General features: G+C 49.1%; 2 protein-coding genes across 2 annotated transcripts in view; one reads left to right on the forward strand and one right to left on the reverse strand.

The window, feature by feature from the left end:
• CCDC63 (coiled-coil domain containing 63) overlaps positions 1–1,313 on the forward strand; it is a 48,578-nt gene extending 47,265 nt beyond the window's left edge. Inside the window, exon 12 of the mRNA XM_060249405.1 lies at positions 1,030–1,313. Within this exon, the coding sequence (XP_060105388.1) occupies positions 1,030–1,166 (137 nt within the window). The 3' untranslated portion in view covers positions 1,167–1,313. The remainder of the gene's footprint in view (positions 1–1,029) is intronic.
• A 2,485-nt stretch (positions 1,314–3,798) lies between these two features.
• MYL2 (myosin light chain 2) lies at positions 3,799–20,773 on the reverse strand. Its single transcript, XM_060249209.1, has 7 exons — positions 20,727–20,773; positions 15,742–15,831; positions 13,819–13,894; positions 12,600–12,704; positions 11,304–11,379; positions 9,189–9,237; positions 3,799–4,127 (listed from the first exon to the last, which is right to left on the reverse strand). Exons 1-7 carry the CDS (start codon positions 20,727–20,729, stop codon positions 4,029–4,031), a joined length of 498 nt encoding a protein of 165 aa, XP_060105192.1. The 5' UTR covers positions 20,730–20,773; the 3' UTR covers positions 3,799–4,028.
• Positions 20,774–21,146: the final 373 nt, after the last annotated feature.

Genomic DNA, 21,146 nt, shown 5'->3' on the forward strand with positions numbered 1-21,146 from the left:
AATCATCCTCCAACGCCAGCATAGCTGGAGAGGGATTTTACATGATGCGTTAGGTGCAGGGTCCATAGAAGCCAAATTGAGTAAAATTACTTAACGCGGGAGTGGCCAAACTCGCTTAACGTAAGAGCCACATAGAATAAACGTTAGATCTTCGAGAGCCACAAGCCATGTTTGAGAGGAAGGAAGGAAGGAAGGAAGGAGGGAGGGAGGGAAGGAAGGAAGGAAGGAAGGAAGGAAGGAAGGAAGGAAGGAAGGAAGGAAGGAAGGAAGGAAGGAAGGAAAATAGATGGAGGAGGGAGAGAGAGGTGGAAAGAAAGCAACTTTAACTTTAAATGCATTCACCAAGCTGCTGGCTGGCTTGACTTGGAGAAAGGATTTAAAGAGAACAATTCCTTCTCCAAGCTGGCCAATGGGTTGGTGGGGACTCCAAGAGCCACACATGTTCCCCAGAGAGTACTGAGATCGGGAACTCAAAATCTCCTAGTTATCCCCGGGCCAAAAGAAGCCCGCTTAAAATCTACCAGGGACCGGGCCTTTTCTGTTACGGCCCCCTCCTGGCGGAACCAGCTGCCGGAAGAGGTGAGGGCCCTGCGGGACCTTGCTCAGTTCCGCAGGGCCTATAAGACAACCCTCTTCCGGCCGGCCTATGACTAGCTGGTAGAAGAAACCAAGTGTAGTTATACTAGATGTCTGCTGTCCCTAATGTTTTAAATGGTTTAAACGTCTTAAAATTTTAAATGTATTAATTATTTTAACTGTTTTTATGCTTAAATTCTATTTATGTCAAATTTTTATGCTGTGAGCCGCCCTGAGCCACTTGTTGGGAAGGGCGGGATATAAATCATAAAAATAAATAAATAAACAAAACAAATAAAAATATGTGAATTGGCCACCCCTCCTAGTGTTTTTGGGGGTGTGGGGAGCTGACATCATCAGCAATCTATTCCTTCCCCCTTGCTGATTTCTAGTTGCTCATTTCTAGCTGAGCTGTGTGGAATTTCTCCCGTCTTCTTTATTTTTTTTTAACAGTGGAGGGACCGTTGGACCACACAAACTTGCACAGCCTGATCTTAGAGAACCAGGAGAAGGAGAAAGAGAAGTCCAGGTGCTCCATGGAGAGAGTAGACTCCACCATGCGGGAGAAGAAGAAAAGCTCCACGATGTAGGAGCAAAGATCTCTTGGCTATGAAGTCTGTGAGTTTGTGTTCGCGTTTAACCCCCTTCTTATTTTTCTGTCCGACGGGAGCGGGTTCCCCCGTGGACTCCCGATTCCTTAAGCGTTACTAATAAAAGAGTATTGTTGTTCTCTTGTACGAATGCTGCTCGCTGCCGCTGAAAGCTTCTTTTTGCAACGGTGGGTTTTTTTTTTTAAAAAAAATCATAATTGCACCAGTTTCTACCGACTGAGGAGAAAGGTTATCTCTTTGGGGAAGAGGAAATGTTCTTTAATGCATTTCTAATGTCTCCTTCAACAAAAAAGATTCTTTGAAGGTTCCAAGGTGAGCTGGGAAGCTGGAAGGAGGGGCGAGATTCTTGCCTCCGGCTGTGCGCAAACGTGGATTTACACCTTGATTTTTTTAGTGTCTGAAATAGATATTGATTCCCGCCCCCCCCCCCCCCCCCACTGCATAGGTCTTTGCACAGTCACGAGATTCCCCCCCTGATGTGTATGTGTGTCCGCCGGAGGCTAAAAAAACTGAGCTAGCTCACACTAACTCAGCTTAGAGGGAACGCTGGTCAGAGCCTGAAGCGATGGTGGTGTTTCCCCTTGCTACTTTAACAACAACGAGAAAGAAAGTGATCTGTTGGGAGCTGCAGCACTCAGGTTGCCAACCTGCAGGTGATGCCTGGAGATCTTTCAGAATTACAACCCTTCTTCAGGTGACAGAGATCAGCTGCCCTGGGGAAAACGGCTGCTTTATTCTAGGGCATTATTCTCTGGTGAAGTCCTGCCCTCCCCAGACTCCACCCACAAAATCTCCAGGAATTTCCTAACCCAAAGCTGGCAACCTTGTACAGCGCATCGTGAAGCAAGATGGTAGCAGCTGGCACCAGATTCTTTCCAGAGCTGTTCACGATGGCGGCAGGACGCAGGCTCCTCAGACTGGATCGCACACCCGGGCCTGCCGTTGCCTGGCAACCTCAACGTTCTTCCTGGAGCGACAAAATGGCCCCCAGAGGTCACGAAGGATAAACATGGGAATATACTAGAGAAAGGTATGATTTCCCCAAGTCTAAATTTTTTCTCGCTCTACAGTGAAGAAATTTGGGTCTCACCACAGAGATGTCAAAGGACAGAGTAACATCACCCTGCTCGTATAGCCAGGGTGCCGCTGGCAAAAGATGGCTTTTGGTTTTACCAGAAATTCAGGCAATGCTTGACTTTAGTGTCTTTTTAAAAACATGTTCCGTAGAATTAAGAGGAGCCCTGTGGCGCTTTAAAGACGAAACATTTAATGCCAGCGTACGTTTTTGTGGACACCAAAGTTTATCCTGGAATAAAGGTCTGTAAAGTCTTTAACAGGGGTGGACAAACTGTGGCTCAGGAGCCCCACGTGGCTCTTTCACACCTGTTGTGTGGCTCTCGAAGCCCCCACTTCCCCATTGGCTGGCTTGGAAAAGGCATTTGTCGGTGGCTTGAAAAAAAGCATGTAAAGCTAAAATTGCTTTCTTTCCACCTCTCCCTCCACCATCTGTTTTCCTTCCTCCCTCCCGCCCTCGTGGCTCTCAAACATGTGATGCTCATGTCTTGTGGCTCTCAAACATCTGCCGTTTATTCTCTGTGGCTCTTATGTTAAACAAGGTTGGCCGCCCTTGGTCTTTAAGATACCCTGACCTGGATGACCTCGCTAGCCTGATCTCATCAGATTCTCAGAAGATAAGCAAGGTCGACCCCGACTAGTACTTGGATGGGAGACCTCCGAGAAAGTCCAGGGTCACAACACAGAGGCAGGCTGTGGCAAACCACCTCTAAATGTCTCTTGATGTAACTTTTCACCGCTAGCAATCTTTAAGAGATCATGAGCCTACTTTTGAGGTGCCAGTTTGGTGTGGGGGTGAAGTGCGTGGACTCTTATTTGGGAGAACCAGGTTTCATTCCCCACTCCTCCACTTGCAGCTGCTGGAATGGCCTTGGGTCAGCCAGAGCTCTTGCAGAGTTGTCCTCGAAAGGGCAACTTCTGGGAGAGCTCTCTCAGCCCCACCCTCCTCACAGGGTGTCTGTTGTGGGGGAGGAAGGTAAAGGAGATTGTAAGCCACTCTGAGACTCTGATTCAGAGATGGAGGTGGGGTATAAATCTACGGTCTTCTTTTAGTGGGGTTTTTTTTTCTGTGCCAGAAATACCAAAAAGGAAAATCAAAGGTCTTCTTCGAGGGGGGGCTGTCCCAGCACCTCATCCTATCTGGCATTGTGCCTTGCTTGGGGCTTTTTATTTGAACGGGAACGCGCAGGAAAGCAGCTCCAGCTGGTTTTGCCTCAGGGGGTGTGGCCTAACATGCAAATGAGCACCTGCTGGGCCTTTTCTGTTTTAAAAGCCCTTTGTAAAACAACGGGGATGTCAGGGGGTGTGGCCTAATGTGAAAATGAGTTTCTGCAAAAATTTTTTTAAAAGCCTTGGTCTTGCTGCATGCGCATCGCTGGATACGGTGGATCCCGGCGCTGATCCACGAAGAGGACGCTTGTCTCTCCTGCTCAGCCCACCTTGGTGGCCTGGCCAGATTCAGCCGGGATTGCATCACACGTTCATTTGGCCTGCCTGCAAAGCCTAGCTCAGCCAATCGCAATTTAGGATGCCTGGATTTCTCTCTCGCGCCAACTGAAAAGTACTTTAATACAGCTGCGGTGTCAGAAACACATTTCTGCAGTTACAGGCAGGTTTCCTCTATAAAGGAAACAGACAGAGGACACTAGAACATTGACGACGTTCACGTAGCAAACGGCCCAAGTCGGCCTAGAGAGGGGCTGCAGAAGTGACCCCAGCCAACAAGGAGCGGTCCTCTCACTGTACGGACTTCAATGCCCTCCCGCTTTAGTCCTTCTCTTCCCCGTGGGTGATGATGTGGACCAGGTTCTTGTAGTCCAGGTTTCCAGCGACGTCCGGAGGGAAAGCGGCAAACATTTGTTCTACCTGTTGTGTGAGAGAGATGGACGGGGTGGAATTCTCTTGCGTTTTATTGCATTGTATTGGCTGTTGCTAGAACTGCTAACTGAGAACTGGTCCAAGGCATGCATTGAAACGACACGTTTTTAGCTGATTGGTCAATGGGACCCATTCTAATAGGGCGGAGCTGAGGGCGTACTTGTTTACCTTTGCCTCTGAGATGGTTTTGCTTCTGTTGTGATCTCATAAGGAGCACTAGACTCCAAAGGAAGGGTCTGTCTCAGCAACAAGGGACTCTTGGAGCATCGGGAAGGTTCATTGCAGCCAATGCTTTTGTGTCCTAAAATCCCCATCTCAAGTTCTCACCCAGGGAAACTTCTGCTGTGGTAAATACACTCACTTTGAAGGTGCCAGGAGATTCAAAGAAGGCCTGTGATTAATCAGCTGTCCATGCATTTTGTCTAGAAAAAATCCCAGATTCAATCTCTAGCATATTGAACATGCACGGAACTGCCTTATCAGACCCCCCCCTTGGTCCATCAAAGTCAGTATTGTCTATTTGGACTGGCAGTAGTTCTCCAGGGTCTCAGGCATGGAGGTCTTTCACATCACCTGCTACTTAATCTTCTTAACTGGAGATACTGGGGATTGAACCTGGGACCTTCTGCATGCCAAGCAGAGGCTCTGCCACTGAACCACGGCCCCCATCTATTCCAAGCTGTCTCATACTGAATCAGGCCATCGGTCCATCTAGGTCTACTCAGACTGGCAACAGCTCTCCAAGGTCTCAGATAGAACTCCACATCACGTATTACCTGATCCTTTTCAACTGGAGATGCCAGGGATCGAACCTGAGACCTTCTGCAGGCCAGGTGCGTGCTCTACGACTGAACCACGGTCCCCTCCCATTCTGTGAAGCTGCCCTCCACTGAATCAGACCACTGGGTCCATCTAGGTCAGTCTTGTCTACTCAGACTGGCAGCAGCTCTCCAAGGTCTCAGGTGGAACTCTACATCACATATTACCTGATCCTTTTCAACTGGAGATGCCAGGGATCGAACCTGAGACCTTCTGCAGGCCAGGTGTATGCTCTACCACTGAACCACAGTTCCCTCCCATTCTGTGAAGCTGCCCTCTACTGAATCAGACCACTGGGTCCATCAAGGTCAGTATTGTCTACTCAGACTGGCAGCGGCTCTCCAGGGTCTCAGGCATAGAAGTCTTTCCCATCACCTGCTACTTGATCTTCTTAACTGGAGATGTCGTGGACCTTCTGCATGCCAAGCATAGGCTCTGCCACTGAGCCATAGCCCTTCCCCATTATCTAATTGATAATAGGTGTAAAGACTTCCAAGAGCTTTGCCAGTCAGAGGCGACAATACTGAGCTAGAGGGACCAAGAGCCTGGGCTCTTTTTTTGTTTTTCAAACGGGGGATGCACAAAGAAACAGTCAAGGTGGCCTTTCCTCTCTCTGGAGGCCTTTGGTTGGCCAGATTTCATTTTCACAATAGCTCCAAGCCTTCTCCCACCTTCCTATCTACCTTCTAGCTTCAGGCTGTTTTAGAGTTGCCAATCCCAAGGTGGAAGCAGGGGATCCCCCCGGTTTGAAGGCCCTCCCCCCGCTTCAGGGTCATCAGGGGATGGGAGGGGTATGTCTGCTGGGCACTCTGTTATTCTCTATGGAGACCAATTCCCATAGGGAATAATGGAGAATTGATCCTTAGGTATCTGGGGCTCTGGGGGGGGGGCTGTTCTTTGAGGTAGAGTCACCAGATTTTCAGCATAGCATCTAGTGCCTCTCCTCAAAGCACCCTCCAGGTTTCAAAAGGATTGGACCAGGGGGTCCAATACTAGGAGCCCCAAAAGAAGGTGCCCCTATCCTTCATGATTTCCAATGGAGGGAAGGCATTTAAAAAGTGTGCTGTCCCTTTAAATGTGATGGCCAGAACTCCCTTTGGAGTTCAACTGTGCTTGCTCCTGGCTCCACCCTCAAAATCTCCTGGCTCCACCCCCAAAGTCCCCAGATATTTCTTGAATTGGATTAGGCAACCCTATGCTGTCTTTACTGATATGTGAAGGCAGAACTTCTCAGCAGCATCCCGGAATTTGTTCTTACCACTAACGATCTGGGTATTCAGGTTCACTGGGAGAATTTTCTCTTACCTACTTGGACTCCACAGTTTTAGTCAAAACCTTTTTCCATGTTCCCCAGGGGGTCTCCCTTTCTTTGCACGCGCTACCTCTGACTGGTGAGTTTCCTTACTGGGTCAAGAACCTTTGAAACACCTTCTCTTGTTCCCAGGACTCATTGGGTGTTTTTACACTGGCAGTTTGTGACTCTCTGTCACCGCATTAGAAACTCACCTTTTACATTACCTATCGTTCTCGTAACTGTTTTGCATCGTTGCTGCCCGAAGCATCTACATTTGTTTCGGTGAGATGAGTTTCGGAGCTGCTGCTGCAACGTTTTTCTCCACACTAGTTTTGATCTGGTCTTTTCTCTACAGGCGTTTCAAACTTGTAGAAGTTTTCATGCGTTTTAAGAGACTCCTCCAAAAGCCACCACAAAGTGCAGTAATTTGCATGAGAACTGACGGCACTTGAAATTTTTACATATCATTGCTTGCCTCATCTTGTAATTTCAATTTGTATTGTTTTTGCAGTGTCGACACGATTTCCAAGCAATCGTATACATTTAACTAAGCACTGGTATTCCGGCTGCCCTCTGATCAGGGACACCCCCCCCCCCCAAACTGAAACGCTTAAATGTAAAAGGAAAATAATTAAAGCGGAAGAGTGGCAGGCGATTCGAAGACTCTAAAACTCTGGATCAAACTGAATGTAAAAACACCCATTAACTAACTGGTGGTGATGAGGTTTCTCCCTTGGAGATCCCCTGCACCAGTGAGCCAGTTCTCCAGTGACCCTGCCTGGATTTATATCAGATGCTAATCAGCCTAGAGCAGGGATGGCCAAACTTGCTTAACGTAAGAGCCGCATAGAATAAACATCGGACGTTTGAGAGCTGCAAGACGCAAACATCAGATGTTTGTGGGAGGGAGACGAAGAAGATATTGGATTTATATCCTGCCCGAATCTCAAGTCTCAGAGTGGCTCACAATCTCCTTTATCTCCCTCCCCCACAACAGACACCATGCGAGGTGGGTGGGGCTGAGAGAGCTCTCCCAGAAGCTGCCCTTTCAAGGACAACCTCTGCCAGAGCTATGGCTGACCCAAGGCCATTCCAGCAGATGCAAGTGGAGGAGTGGGGAATCAAACTAGGTTCTCCCAGATAAGAGTCCTCACACTTAACCACTACACCAAACTGCCTCGGTAAAGAGGGAGGGAAGGAAGGAAGGAAAATAGATGGGGAGGGAGGGGAGGTAGAGAGAAAGCAACTTTAACTTTAAATGCATTCTTCAAGCCTGCTGGCTGGCTTGGCTTGGAGAAGTGATTTAAAGAGAGAAATGCCTTCTCCAAGCTGGCTGACGGGGTGGTGGCGGCTTCAAGAGCCACACTATGTGTGTGAAAGAGGCTCATGTGGCTCCCGAGCCACAGTTTGGCCACCCCTGGCCTAGAGAGATCTGCCTTGCTTCCTATTTAGTTTCTTTCCGTTTTATTACTTTCATTTAACGTGCTGAGAGCTTCAAGCGTGACAGGGTTTTTGTTTTCTTTTAAACTTAAATGCTGAGAGCACTCTGATAGACCGTTGTTAAATATTGCAATGAATATTGTCCATGTGCAAAACAGTTTGCCGAGCGTAAACTTAAGAGGAAGGGGTGGAGGAGGCAGGACTGGGAAGCAGCGCCCAATCGTCATCCAAACTATTGATTTAGAGAAGATGTCTAACCCCCAATCATGACTTTTCTCAAGGCGGCTCACACAAGAGAAGCTTTTCCTATCCAGGACATTCAGTGCCGGGGAAGTTACTGTGCCTGGTGAATTTCTGCTTTTCCCCCCCTTTAAAAGAAGTTTATTTATGATTGAAAGCATTTACAAAGCAATTAAAAATCATTAAAATAACATGAAGTACAGGTGGACCGTAAGTGTAGTCCGTCTGTGCATAATAGAAACCAGTTGATACCTGTGAGTCTTTTAATCTGCTAAAAACGTTCCCATGATTCCACACTGCCCACTTATATTAAGTATGGCTGCTTGCCATTCCCACTTTGTCTGACAAAGTCTGCTCAAGAGCATACGAAAGCTGACGTTCTGACTAAAACTTCGTTGGTCTTAAAGGTGCCACTTGTCTACCGCTTTGTTCAAATTGCTACACAAATACAATTTCCTGTGAAGAATTGTCCTGTAGCAAGAAAAGTCAATGTTTGATATGTGGCCATGCTAAAGAACCCCGTGTGGTGCAGAGTGGTAAAGCTACAGTACTGCAGTCTGAGCTCCCTGCTCACGACCTGAGTTCGATCCCTGGCGGAAGCTGGGTTTTCAGGTAGCCAGCTCGAGGTTGACTCAGCCTTCCATCCTTCCGAGGTCAGTAAAAGGAGTCCCCAGCTTGCTGGGGGGAAAGTGTAGATGACTGGGGAAGGCAATGGCAAACTACCCCGTTGAAACAAGGCTGCTGTGAAAACGTCATGATGCAACGTCACCCCAGAGTCGGAAACGACTGGTGCTTGCAAAGGGAACTACCTTTACTTTTAGAAGCATGCTGGGAACAAAGTGATGATTCCTACACTCCTAAGTGGGATATCTGTTGTAGGCTTTTAACTGTCAGGGCTTGTCTAAAGGAGTCCTGAGAACTGAAATTCAGTGAGGCTTCTCAGAAGTCTCCCCGGGGGAGAGAGCCTCAGCCCCCTGCCACTGGGGCTGGCCCTACCACTACGAAAACTAGGCTATTGCCTAGGGTGCCAGCCTTCTGGGGGCACCAAATTGGGTACCCCCCCCCCGTATGTTCTCAGTGCAGGGGTGGGCATCAGAAGTTAGCTTTGCCTAGGTTGACAGACAGTCTAGGGCCGGCCCTGCCAGTCACAAAACTACATGTCCCACAGTTCCGTGGAGGAAGAGGGAGGGACTAATTTAAACCTGTCCGGTACCTGAAATGCAGCTGTGCCCTTGGCAGGAAAGGATGCTGCTTACCTCCTCCTGTGAAAACCGTTCTCCTTGCGTCATGAGCATCTCTTTAATGCTGCAAACAAAGCACAGGGGATGAGATGAGGAACCGTCCCCTCCTCTGCTTCTGGATGCTTGCAGAGTAGTTGAAATTGTTTCTGCCAATAAAGGTACAGACTGACTGACGAGTAGAAACGGTTGGGATAAAGTCCTATACGGCCAGGGTCCTGCGTACCTTAGGGACCGCCTTTCCCTGCACGTGCCTCAGCGAGCACTTCGGTCAGGGTCTCAAAGCCTTTTTTAACAGTCCCCAGCATCAAAGAAGCGAGGCTCAAAACAACAAGAGGCAGGGCCTTTTCCGTTGCTGCCCCTAGCTGGTGGAATGAGTTGCCAGAGGAGGTTAGGGCCCTGCGAGAGCTTTTACAGTTCCACAGGGTCGGCCAAATGGCACTCTTCTGCCAGGCATTTACATGATGGTAACATCTGCAGCATCTCATAGAAGCATAGAAGCACAGAAGGACTGGTCCATAAGAACACCACCAATGAAGAAGAAGAAGATATTGGATTTATATCCCGCCCTCCAAAGAGTCTCAGAGCAGCTCACAATCTCCTTTCCCTTCCTCCCCCACAACAGACACCCTGTGAGGTGGGTGGGGCTGGAGAGAGCTCTCACAGCAGCTGCCCTTTCAAGGACAACCTCTGCAAGAGCTATGGCTGACTCAAGGCCATTCCAGCAGCTGCAAGTGGAGGAGTGGGGAATCAAACCCGGTTCTCCCAGATAAGAGTCTGCACACTTAACCACTACACCAAACTGGCCTATCTTATCACGCTACGGCGATCCGGCTGAGACCTCTGAGTACAGCTAACCACCAGAATTCAATCGCTGCCTGAAACTATTCCAGTAGCACATGCAAAAAGTTTTAACCAATTGTTGTATGTTTTTATGTCTTTACTGTGGTTTATTTTACCGGTCACACTAATGTGCTTGTGTCGATCCTCGGTTTGTGAGCCGCCCTGAGCCCGCCTTTGGCAAGGAGGGCGGGATATAAATTAAATAAATTGATTGACTGGTATCATTAGGCCAGTTCCCACTAGCTAGCAGAGTGCTTCAATAAAGCTACAAAGTCAGGAGCATCACTTTACTCTGGCAGAGGTTGTCCTTGAAAGGGCAGCTGCTGGGAGAGCCCTCTCCAGCCCCACCCACCTCACAGGGTGTCTGTTGTGGGGGAGGAAGGGAAAGGAGATTGTGAGCCGCTCTGAGACTCTTCGGAGTGGAGGGCGGGATATAAATCCAATATCTTCTTCTTCAATATCTTCTTTACCCTGGTTACTCAGCTCAACAGAGTTACACAGAGCTACGCTGAATACTGTGACTTGTGTCTACTTCGCCAGTCACCTGGTTGCCAACCTCCAGGTGGGCCTGAAGTTCTCCTGGAATGACAACTATCTCATAGAAGCACAGAATCACAGAGTTGGAAGAAGAAGAAGAAGATATTGGATTTATATCCCGCCCTCCACTCCGAAGAGTCTCAGAGCGGCTCACAATCTCCTTTACCTTCTTCCCCCACAACAGACACCCTGTGAGGTGGGTGGGGCTGGAGAGGGCTCTCACAGCAGCTGCCCTTTTAAGGACAACCTCTGCCAGAGCTATGGCTGACCCAAGGCCATTCCAGCAGGTGCAAGTGGAGGAGTGGGGAATCAAACCCGGTTTTCCCAGATAAGAGTCCGCACACTTAACCACTACACCAAACTGGCTCTCTCCGGGAAGGGGCCCATCTAGTCCAACCCCCTGTTCAATGCAGGGGTGTCCAAACTGTGGCACTCTCACGCACAGTGTATGGCTCTCAAACATCTGACATTCATGTCTTGCGGCTCTCAAACATCTGACATTTATTCTACATGGCTCTTACATTAAGCAAGTTAGGCCACCCCTGGCATAGAGTGGCAGATGGCAAAGCCTAGTTCCCCTGGAGAAAAACAGTAATTTTGGAAGACAAATCCTATGGCATTACACCCCTGCTCACCTCCTTCCCCAACCCCACCCCCCTCCAGACACCACCTCAAATTGCCACTAATTTCCCAGGACAGATTTGCCATGGCAACCCAAGATCCCCTGAACTCGAGTCTCCACAAGACACTTACTAGTTTGCCTTCAAACCCTTGCTCTCTGGGTCGAACACTTTGAATGCGTTCAGAATAGTCTCTTCTGGATCAGCACCTAGAATTTAAGCAGAACCCTGGGAAGTTGGAGATGTGATAGAGGCTGCTCCAGTCTTCCCCCAGATCCAGGAAGGGGGAGAATTCCAGTTCTCCAGGCACTAACTGGAAGTTGGTCACCCTGATTGGCTCTCTCCCACTGGGTTGCCAATTCCCAGGTGGGGGCAGGGGATCCCCCCCATTTGGAGGCCCTCCCCCCGCTTCAGGGTCATCAGAAAGCGGGGGGTGGGGGAGGGAAATGTCTGCTGGGCGCTCGTTATTCTCTATGGAGACCGATTCCAATAGGGAATAATGGAGAATTGATCCGCAGGAATCGAGCTCTGGGGGAGGCTGTATTTTGAGGTAGAGGCACCAAATTTTTAGCATAGCATCTGATGCCTCTCCTCAAAACACCCTCCAAATTTCAAAAAGGTTGGACTTCAGGGTCCAATTCTATGGGCCCCAAAAGAAGGTGCCCCATCCTTATTTCCAAAGAAGGGACAGCATTTAAAAGGTATGTGGTCCCTTTAAATGTGATGTGATGGCCAGAATTCCCTTTGGAGTTCAATTATGCTTGTCACAACCTTGCTCCTGGCTCTACCCCCAATGTCTCCTGGCTCCACCCCCAAAGTCACCTGGCTCCACCCCCAAAGTCCCCAGATATTTCTTGAATTGGACTTGGCAACCCTATGGCAAACCTATGAAGAAAGGTTGAAACACTTGGGACTCTTTAGCTTGGAGAAACGTCAACTGCAGGGTGACATGATAGAGGTTTACAAGATAATGCATGGGATGGAGAAAGTAGAGAAAGAAGTCCTTTTCTCCCTTTCTCACAATACAAGAACTCGTGGGCATTCGATGAAATTGCTGAGCAGACAGGTTAAAACAGATAAAAGGAAGTACTTCTTCACCCAAAGGGTGATTAACATGTGGAATTCACTGCCACAGGAGGTGGTGGCTGCCACAAGCATAGCCACCTTCAAGTGGGGTTTAGATAAAAATATGGAGCAGAGGTCCATCAGTGGCTATTAGCCACAGTGTGTATATATATATATAAATTTTTTTTGGCCACTGCGTGACACAGAGTGTTGGACTGGATGGGCCATTGGCCTGATCCAACATGGCTTCTCTTATGTTCTTATCTCCCAGCCAGGTCAGACTAAGGCAATTCTTCACCAGCGGATGTAGGCCTTCAAAGCAAGGTCTGCTTAGCTCTTGCAAAGGGAAGCAGGTTTTACTCACCTTTGAGTTTCTCACCAAACATGGTCAAGAACACGGTGAAGTTAATTGGTCCGGGAGCTTCCTTTATCATATCGTCCAGTTCTTCGTTTTTCACATTCAAGCGTCCTGCCAAAAGAGAAAGATCCACGTCGCACAACTCAACCGGCTTTGATTTGTTTAATGATGGTTTTTAAACCATCCCCTTAAGTTCTCCAGGAAGCTCCTACAAGTGCTTTCAAGCATAAAGGGACGACAGACGCGACAAAACTATAAACCGCTAGGAATCCGAATGACAGACTGATGAGTGGTTAAGTAGCAATCGAAGCAGGCTAAAAATAATAAAAAATTCTGAACAGTTCAGCATGAAAAGTGAGAGCTCAGAGAAAGCAAAGAGCCCACTAAGCACTAGTTTAGTGTGTAGATGTAACATTCAGTGTAATAAACACTCATTATCTTCTTCCGCTAGCAGCTGAACCTTGGAAGAGCAGGCAGAGGGCAAATGAATGGCCCCAAAGAGTTCCATGGGTCAGGGGCCACTCCAGAACAGGCCATTCTCTTGCAGAACACGCCATTCTCTTGCAGGGGAGGGACGGTGGCTCAGTGGCAGAGCCTCTGCTTGGTAAGCAGAAGGTCCCAGGTTCAATCCCCGGCATCTCCAACTAAAAAGGGTCCAGGCAAATAGGCGTGAAAAACCTCAGCTTGAGACCCTGGGGAGCCATGAAGTGGGGCTGTGGCTCAGTGGTAGAGCATCTGCTTGGTAAGCAGAAGGTCCCAGGTTCAATCCCCGGCATCTCCAACTAAAAAGGGTCCAGGCAAGTAGGCATGAAAAACCTCAGCTTGAGACCCTGGAGAGCCGCTGCCAGTCTGAGTAGATGATACTGACTTTGATGGACCGAGGGTCCGATTCAGTAGAAGGCAGCTTCATATTTGCAGGCATTTATCTCCTCTTAGAGCAGGGGCGGCCAGTCTTGCTTAATGTAAGAGCCACATAGAATAAACGTCAGACGTTTGAGAGCTGCAGGACGTGAACATCAGATGCTTGAGAGCGGAAGGAAGGAAGGGAAATAGATGGGGGAGGGTGGAGAGGTGGAAAGAAAGCAACTTCACCTTTAAATGCATTCTCCAAGCTGCTGGCTGGCTTGGCTTGGGGAAGTGATTTAAAGAGAGTAATGCCTTCTCCAAGCCAATCTCCAAATCTGCCTTAACAGCTTTCAGGTGTTTTGTAAAGGCTTCTCTTTACCTAGTGCAGCAAATGTGTCTCTCAGGTCTGCTTTGTCAATGAAGCCGTCGCGGTTCTGATCCATAATGGTGAATGCCTAAGCAGGAGAAGGTAATAAATATACAGTTGGAATGGGCTGCATTTGTATTTAGGTGTCAGAATTCAAAGTTTCATTTCTGGATTTATTTATTTTTTAAATGTAAGTTTCCAGTCCTTATGACCGACACACTCTCTCTCTCCCACCCACCCTTGGACGGGTTAGGCACCTGGTTTTTGGCCATTGTGTGACAGAATGTTAAACTGGATGGGCCATTGGCTTGATCCAACACGGCTTCTCTTATGTTCTAATGATGAAATTTCAGAAGCCAGAGATCGGGCTAAGTGAGGTCTCTGGATCTCGTCACGGGAACAGGGTTCTGAGGCCAAGCAGACGGGCAGCAAAACCAAGACAAATTGTCCCATTTTTTCGACAACATTTCTTTGCACAAAGAAAATCAGGCAAATGCTCCCGATGTACACCATTTCTATAGATGGCAAGCGTGAGTTAGGTTTGCATGCGGCCTGCTATTGTGGTGGTCTTTGTCAGCCATTGCAGTTGGCTTCTCTGCTGTTCCAGTGTGAAGTTCAGAAGCATTTGGACCCGGGTTCCAGAGCTGAGCCCTGGCTTCAGGGTAAGCCCAAACAAAATCCCTTTTAATGGGCTTTTCGAACCCTTAATCTCTCAGAATGCGGCATCAGCCTGGGCTTGGTGCCCAGCAGTACATTAGAGAAGCTGCTCAGATTTCTTTCTCTGGGGCTCTGTGGAGCCCGATTGCCTTTCGTGTGTCTCCACTACCAGAGAACTGGAGGTGTGCTGGATTTTGACTTGGAGGCTTGGGGTCTTTTCTCAGGAAGGATTTCCCACAGTTTGATTGCCAACCTGGGGTGTTTTTTCTCCACGCTTCCTACCGCTCCTCTTCATTGTTTCTCTGTAGGGTTGCCAGGTCCAATTCAAGAAATATCTGGGGACTTTGGGGGTGGAGCCAGGAGATTTTGGGTGTGTGTGTGTGTGTGTGTGTGTGTGGAAGCAAGGTTGTGACATGTATTGTTTTTATTTGTTGTACATCACCCAGATCCTGGCTTCGGCTGGGATGGGGCAATTCAGTAAATCGTAGTAGTAGTAGAAGAGCAAGTAGTAGTGGTGGTGGTGGTGGTGATAATTAATAGTAGTAGTAGAGCAAGTGGTGGTGATAAGTAGTAGCAGTAGTAGTAGTAGAAGAAGAGCAAGTAGTAGTGGTGGTGGTGATAATAGTAGTAGTAGAGCAAGTAGTGGTGGTGGTGATAAGTAGTGGTAGTAGAGCAAGTATTAGTGGTGGTGGTGATAATTAGTAGTAGTAGTAGCAGAGCAAGTAGTAATGGTGGTGGTGATAAGTAGTAGTAGTAGTAGTAGAGCAAGTAGTGGTGGTGGTGATTATTATTATTAGTAGTAGAAGAAGAAGAAGAAGAAGAGCAAGTAGTGGTGGTAATGATAAGTAGTAGTAGTAATAGAGCAAGTAGTAGTGGTGGTGGTGATAATTAGTAGTAGTAGAGCAAGTAGTAGTGGTGGTGGTGATAATTAGTAGTAGCAGTAGTAGTAGAAGAAGAAGAGCAAGTAGTAATGGTGGTGGTGATAATTATTATTATTATTAGTAGAAGAAGAGCAAGTAGTAGTAGTGGTGGTGATAATTAATAGTAGTAGTAGTAGTAGAAGAAGAGGAAGCATTATTATTAGTAGTATTGTAGGAGTAGTAGTAGTTGTTGTTATTGTTTGTGGTAGAGGCGATTTGCATCAGGGTCTCTCAGCAGTTTGCAAATGATGCTCTTAATGCTTTTGCTGTGACCACTTCAGTGGAAGAGTTCTCTAAGACTTCAGGCCTGCTTTGGGCAGCGCATTTGCCTTTGAACGCTCTGGTTGACCCAACTTACCTCTTTAAACTCCTGGATCTGAGCCTGTTCAAACATGGAGAAGACGTTGGAGTTGGCTCCTTCCGCCCGCTTCTTCGCTTTCTTGGGTGCCTTGGAGGAAATTCAAACGGGACGCTGTTATTCTTGGTTGAACCCATTAATACCCACAGCCATCTTATACGGGGTCAGGTAGCCCATCCCGCTTGGCGTCTCAGAACTCAGGATCCAGCCTGCTGCCAGAGATCCTTGGAGCTGGAGACCTGGGTCAGGCTGCCAACTCTGGGTTACGAAGTTCCCAGATAGTTTGGGTGTGGAGTCTGGTAGGGTTGCCAGCTTCCAGGGAATGGCTGGAGATGTCCTGCTATTACAACTGGCAGCAGAGATCAGTTTCCCTGGAGAAAATGGCCGCTTTTGGAGGGTGGACTCTTTGGCATTATCCCTACTGAAGTCCGTCGCCTCCCCAAACTCCACCCCCCTCAGGCTCCACCCCCAAAACCTCCAGTATTTCCTGACCCAGAGGTGGCAACCCTAAGGCTGGGGAGGGTGGGGTTTGGGGAGGGACCTCAGTGGGGTAAAATGCCATAGGATTCTCCAGGGCTTTTTTTGTGGCAGGGACTCCTTTGCATATTAGGCCACACCTCCCTAATGTAGCCAATCCTCCAAGAGCTTACAGGGCTCTCAGTTCAGGGCCTATTGTAAGCTCCAGGAGGATTGGCTACATTGTGGGGTGTGTGGCCTAATATGCAAAGGAGTTCCTAAAGCCCTGGAATTCTCCCTCCAAACAGGGCTGGCCCTGCCACTAGGCAAACTAGGTGACTGCGTAGGGCACTGGCCTGCTGGGGGTACCAAATTGGGCACACACACCCTGTGACGCAGTGACGTTATCAGTGGGGGGGGGGGCGGCACCAGAAGTGCCAGGCAGTCTGGGACCGGCCCTGTCTCTAAAGCTGCCACTTTCTCCGGGGCACTTGAGCTCTGTAATCTGGAGAGCAGTTGTAATTCCAGGCGATCTCCAGGCCCCGCCTGGAGGCTGGCAACCTTAGTCATGAGGACCTTCCCCAAGGCCTTCTTTGCACAAACCAGGTGTTCTGCCCTTGAATTCTCTTCCCTTTCCACCTTTGATCAAGGCGGGTGGGAGAAGAGGCCAGCTGTCATAAAGCTTCCTCACCGATGGTTGTTCCCTACGTTGCCGTCGTAGCTGCCTCTTCGCCCCACAAGTCTCTGGAAGAGGCAACATTTAGCAGCGTATTCAGTAACTCTGCAGCATTTGGGACTTACAGGGCTGGACAAATTCATGGAAGAGGTATCTATTCCCAGCTGTTAGCCATGAGCGCTAAACAGAACATCCATGGATAGAGGCAGTATACCTCAGCCTCTGGTATTCAGAGGACAAGGAGGGAGTGGCTGTAACCTGTGTGCCCTACGTGTGAATGTCCAAAGGTGGCTGCCAGCCTTGCAAGAGAGGTTCTGAATTAGAGGAGCTTTTGGCCTCATCCAGCATGACGGTTGTGAATGTTCCTCATTGGAATTGGACCCAGGACAAAATGGAGACTGTGCAGGCCTTTTGAGTGACGTTGCCTACACCAGCTGATTTTCTCATGCTTTGTATAGGACAGGGTCCAGAGACCATCTACTGGTGCAAACACATTTTTGTTGGCCTACCCCCTCCCCCGTTGTATCCGTTTGTCCCTTGCAGTCAACTAATCACCCACATTTTAACTCATTGTCTGGTTCATATTTTGGCATATTTTCCACGTGGATTTGGTGAGGTAAAGGTAAAGATAGTCCCCTGTGGAAGCACCAGTCGTTTCCGACTCTGGAGTGACGTCACATCAGGAGGTTTTCATTGGCAGACTTTTTAGGGGGTGGTTTGCCACTGCCTTCCCTGGACATCTACACTTTCCCCTCAGCAAACTGGGTCCTCATTTTATTGACCTCGGAAGGATGGAAGGCTGAACCAACCTTGAGCCAGCTACCTGAACCCAGCTTCCGCCGGGATCAAACTCAGGTCGTGAGCAGAGCTTAAGAAGATATTGGATTTATATCCCGCCCTCCACTCCGAAGAGTCTCAGAGCGGCTCACAATCTCCTTTCCCTTCCTCCTCCACAACAAACACCCTGTGAGGTGGGTGGGGCTGGAGAGGGCTCTCACAGCAGCTGCCAGAGCTATGGCTGACCCAAGGCCGTGCTAGCAGGTGCAAGTGGAGGAGTGGGGAATCAAACCCGGTTCTCCCAGATAAGAGTCCGCACACTTAACCGCTACACCAAACTTGCTTAGACTGCAGTACTGCAGCTTACCACTCTGCGCCACGGGGCTACTTTTTGTGAGACACTGAAGCAAATTTCAGGCCACCTACAACTTAATGGACAAATTTAATCACTCACTATTAGAATGCAAAGTCACCTCCTGTAGTTTCCAGACATTGTTATAAAGATACATGAGAGCCATAACCTCTTAAAGACAGCGGGTTTGCAGTTGGGGGCGGGGGGGGGGGGGGAGCTGCTATTAGATGTGAAGCTGCAGTTATCGGGACAGCCGTCCCCTGTTGCATGGAGTCCCTTTGGCCAGCTGTGGTGCAGCCCTCCCTCCAAAGGCAAGAGCTGGCCACAGTTATCTATGCCCAGATCACAGCCAGGCTAGATTACTGCAACATGCTGTATGCGGGAGCTGCCATTGAAGACTGTTCAGGAGCGCCAGTTGGCACCAAATGCAGTTGCCAGGTTGCCAGCTGGCACAAGCTACAAGGAAAGCATCTCTCCAGTTTCAGCAAAAACAAAACAAAAAAAAAAAGGCTGGCTGTCAATTCACTTCTGGACACAATTCAAAGCGGCAATGTGGGTTTCCCAGAAAAATGTGAATTAGAAAATGTTTTGGTAACGTTTCCAAAATAGAGGGTGATGCCACGTGTTTGTTTTGATGTACATCCAGTTAACAGCATTTCAAAAGACCCCTTGCTAATTTCATGTCCCAGTAGGAACCAACACTTGAACTGAAATGCTTGACTGGGAAGAAAATGCCTCTGTGATAAATGCAATCTACGTGGGGCTGTCCTGAATCTACAACTGATGCAGAAGGCTGCAGCCAGAATTCAGACTGGAGTGGATTCCTGTCTCGTTGCACCGATATTGGCTCTCAGTACAATGGATCTGGGAAGCCAGCCCTTCAGTCTGACAAGACCTCTTTGCAGCTGGCTTGGAGAAGTGATTTAAAGAGACAAATGCCTGGCCGACGGGGTGATGGTGAAGGGCTTCAAAAGCCACACAATATGCGCGGAAGAGCCACATGTGGCTTCTGAGCCACAGGTTGGCCACCCCTGGCTTATAGTGACCTCTTATGGCAGGAAGAAGAAGAAGATATTGGATTTATATCCCGCCCTCCACTCCGAAGAGTCTCAGAGCGGCTCACAATCTCCTTTCCCTTCCTCCCTCACAACAGACACCCTGTGAGGTGGGTGGGGCTGGAGAGGGCTCTCACAGCAGCTGCCCTTTCAAGGACGGAGGGGCTCACAATCTCCTTTACCTTCTTCCCCCACAACAGACACCCTGTGAGGTGGGTGAGGGTAAGAGGGCTCTCCCAGAAGCTGCTCTTTCAAGGACAACCTCTGCCAGAGCTATGGCTGACCCAAGGCCATTCCAGCAGGTGCAAGTGGAGGAGTGGGGAATCAAACCCGGTTCTCCCAGATAAGAGTCCGCACACTTCACCACTACACCAAACTGGCTCTCCTATGGCAGGAGTGGCCAACAGTAGCTCTCCAGATGTTTTTTGCCTACAACTCCCATCAGCCCCGGCCATTGGCCATGCTGGCTGGGGCTGATGGGAGTTGTAGGCAGAAAACATCTGGAGAGCTACCGTTGGCCACCCCTGCCCTATGGGGTTTTCAAGGTAAGAGACATTCAGAGGTGGCTTGCCATGGCGGACTTCTACAGAGCTTGGTGATCTCCTACCCAAGAACGAACCAGGATCGACCCTACTTGACCTTCTGAGCTCTGATTGATTTATTTATTCACCTTCGATTTATATCCCGCCCATTCCAAAAGTGGGCTCAGGGTGGCTCACGGACATCATAAAACCAACAATCTCAGCTACAAGTTTAAAACAATGAAACATAAAACAATTAACAATTTAAAAACAAGGTATTAGGTGCTATACAACATCTTGAAGTCTAGGCGGATCAGATTTTTTTTATTAGATCTTCTGTTTATCTGTTGGGGGTCCTTCTGGTGGAATCGCCCAGCGTTATAGGAGAGGCAGTCTTCTCCCACTAGTCACTACAGGCCTCTCCAAAAAGTCCGGTTTTACAAGCCCTGCGGAATTGGGAGAGATCCCGTAGGCCTCTTAGGGCCTCTGGGAGAGCATTCCACAGCATTGGTGCTGCCACTGAGAAGGCCCTGGTCTGTGTAGAGCTTAGTCTGGCCTCCCTTGGTCTGAGGTTAGAGAGCAGATTTTGTGCTCCTGAACGCAGTGCTCTCTGGGGAACACATGGGGAAAGGCGGTCCCGTAGATAGACAGGTCCTTGGCCGTATAGGGCAGGGGTGGCCAACGGTAGCTCTCCAGATGTTTTTTTGCCTACAACTCCCATCAGCCCCAGCCAGCATGGCCGACGGCTGGGGCTGATGGGAGTTGTAGGCAAAAAAAACCATCCGGAGAGCTACCGTTGGCCACCCCTGGTATAGGGCTTTAAAGGTCAATTACCAGCACATCGAAATGGACTCGATACGCAACGGGCAGCCAGTGCAGCTCTCTCAGCACCGGTTGAATGGTTGAATCGAGGTAGCCCCGTTAACAGCCACGCTGCAGCGTTCTGCACTGGCTGCAGTCTCCGAGTCAGAGTCAAGAGCAGCCCCATGTAGAGGGCATCACAGATGAGATCCGACTAGCCTGGGCTGGCCATGTCTGGGCTTCTTTACATAGGAATAGTCAACTTCTAGGGCCTCTTTGGGGATTTCTGCCCCGCACCATCCAGCGCGTGCCCCCCTCCTCCAGTTCCCTTGGATCCCCTCACTCACCATGGCTCAGCCCGAGATACGTGGCCCGCGATCTTTCTGCAAGAAGGATCCGGCAGCCGGTGCCCCTGGGGCTCGAGTAGCCCAGACCATAAATACAGCCTCTCCCCGTTTAAAAATAAACCCATGTCCACTTTTGGCTGTAATAGGTGAGCTTCTCCCCTCCCTCCTTTCTGTCTTCTTAAATAACAACGGCCCATTGTCATGTGGTGACATGTGAGCCCGGGAGGCCTCCAAGGTACTTAGCGCCGGCATGCCAGCAAGCCTCTCCAATGAAGACGTCGTGGAGGCAAATGTCTTCTGCGAAACGGGCAAAGAATAGACGGCCACCTGTGGGTGTCAGTTTGCCCCGCACGTGTGTTGAGGACGGGGCGACCGGACCCAAAGCAAATCGGATGACCTCTTCTTGCGTGGGTGTGTCTT

The sequence above is a fragment of the Heteronotia binoei genome, chromosome 11, assembly GCF_032191835.1.
Source record: "Heteronotia binoei isolate CCM8104 ecotype False Entrance Well chromosome 11, APGP_CSIRO_Hbin_v1, whole genome shotgun sequence".
Lineage (NCBI taxonomy): Eukaryota > Metazoa > Chordata > Lepidosauria > Squamata > Gekkonidae > Heteronotia > Heteronotia binoei.

Excerpts from the sequence above, each read along its gene's own strand:
- MYL2 (XM_060249209.1), bottom strand. Across the intron at positions 11,380-12,599 it reads GTTTGGTGAGAAACTCAAAG|GTGCTGATCCAGAAGAGACT; the intron begins GTGAGTAAAACC and ends CTTAAATTCTAG. Across the intron at positions 9,238-11,303 it reads AAGGGTTTGAAGGCAAACTA|CATTAAAGAGATGCTCATGA; the intron begins GTAAGTGTCTTG and ends CTTTGTTTGCAG.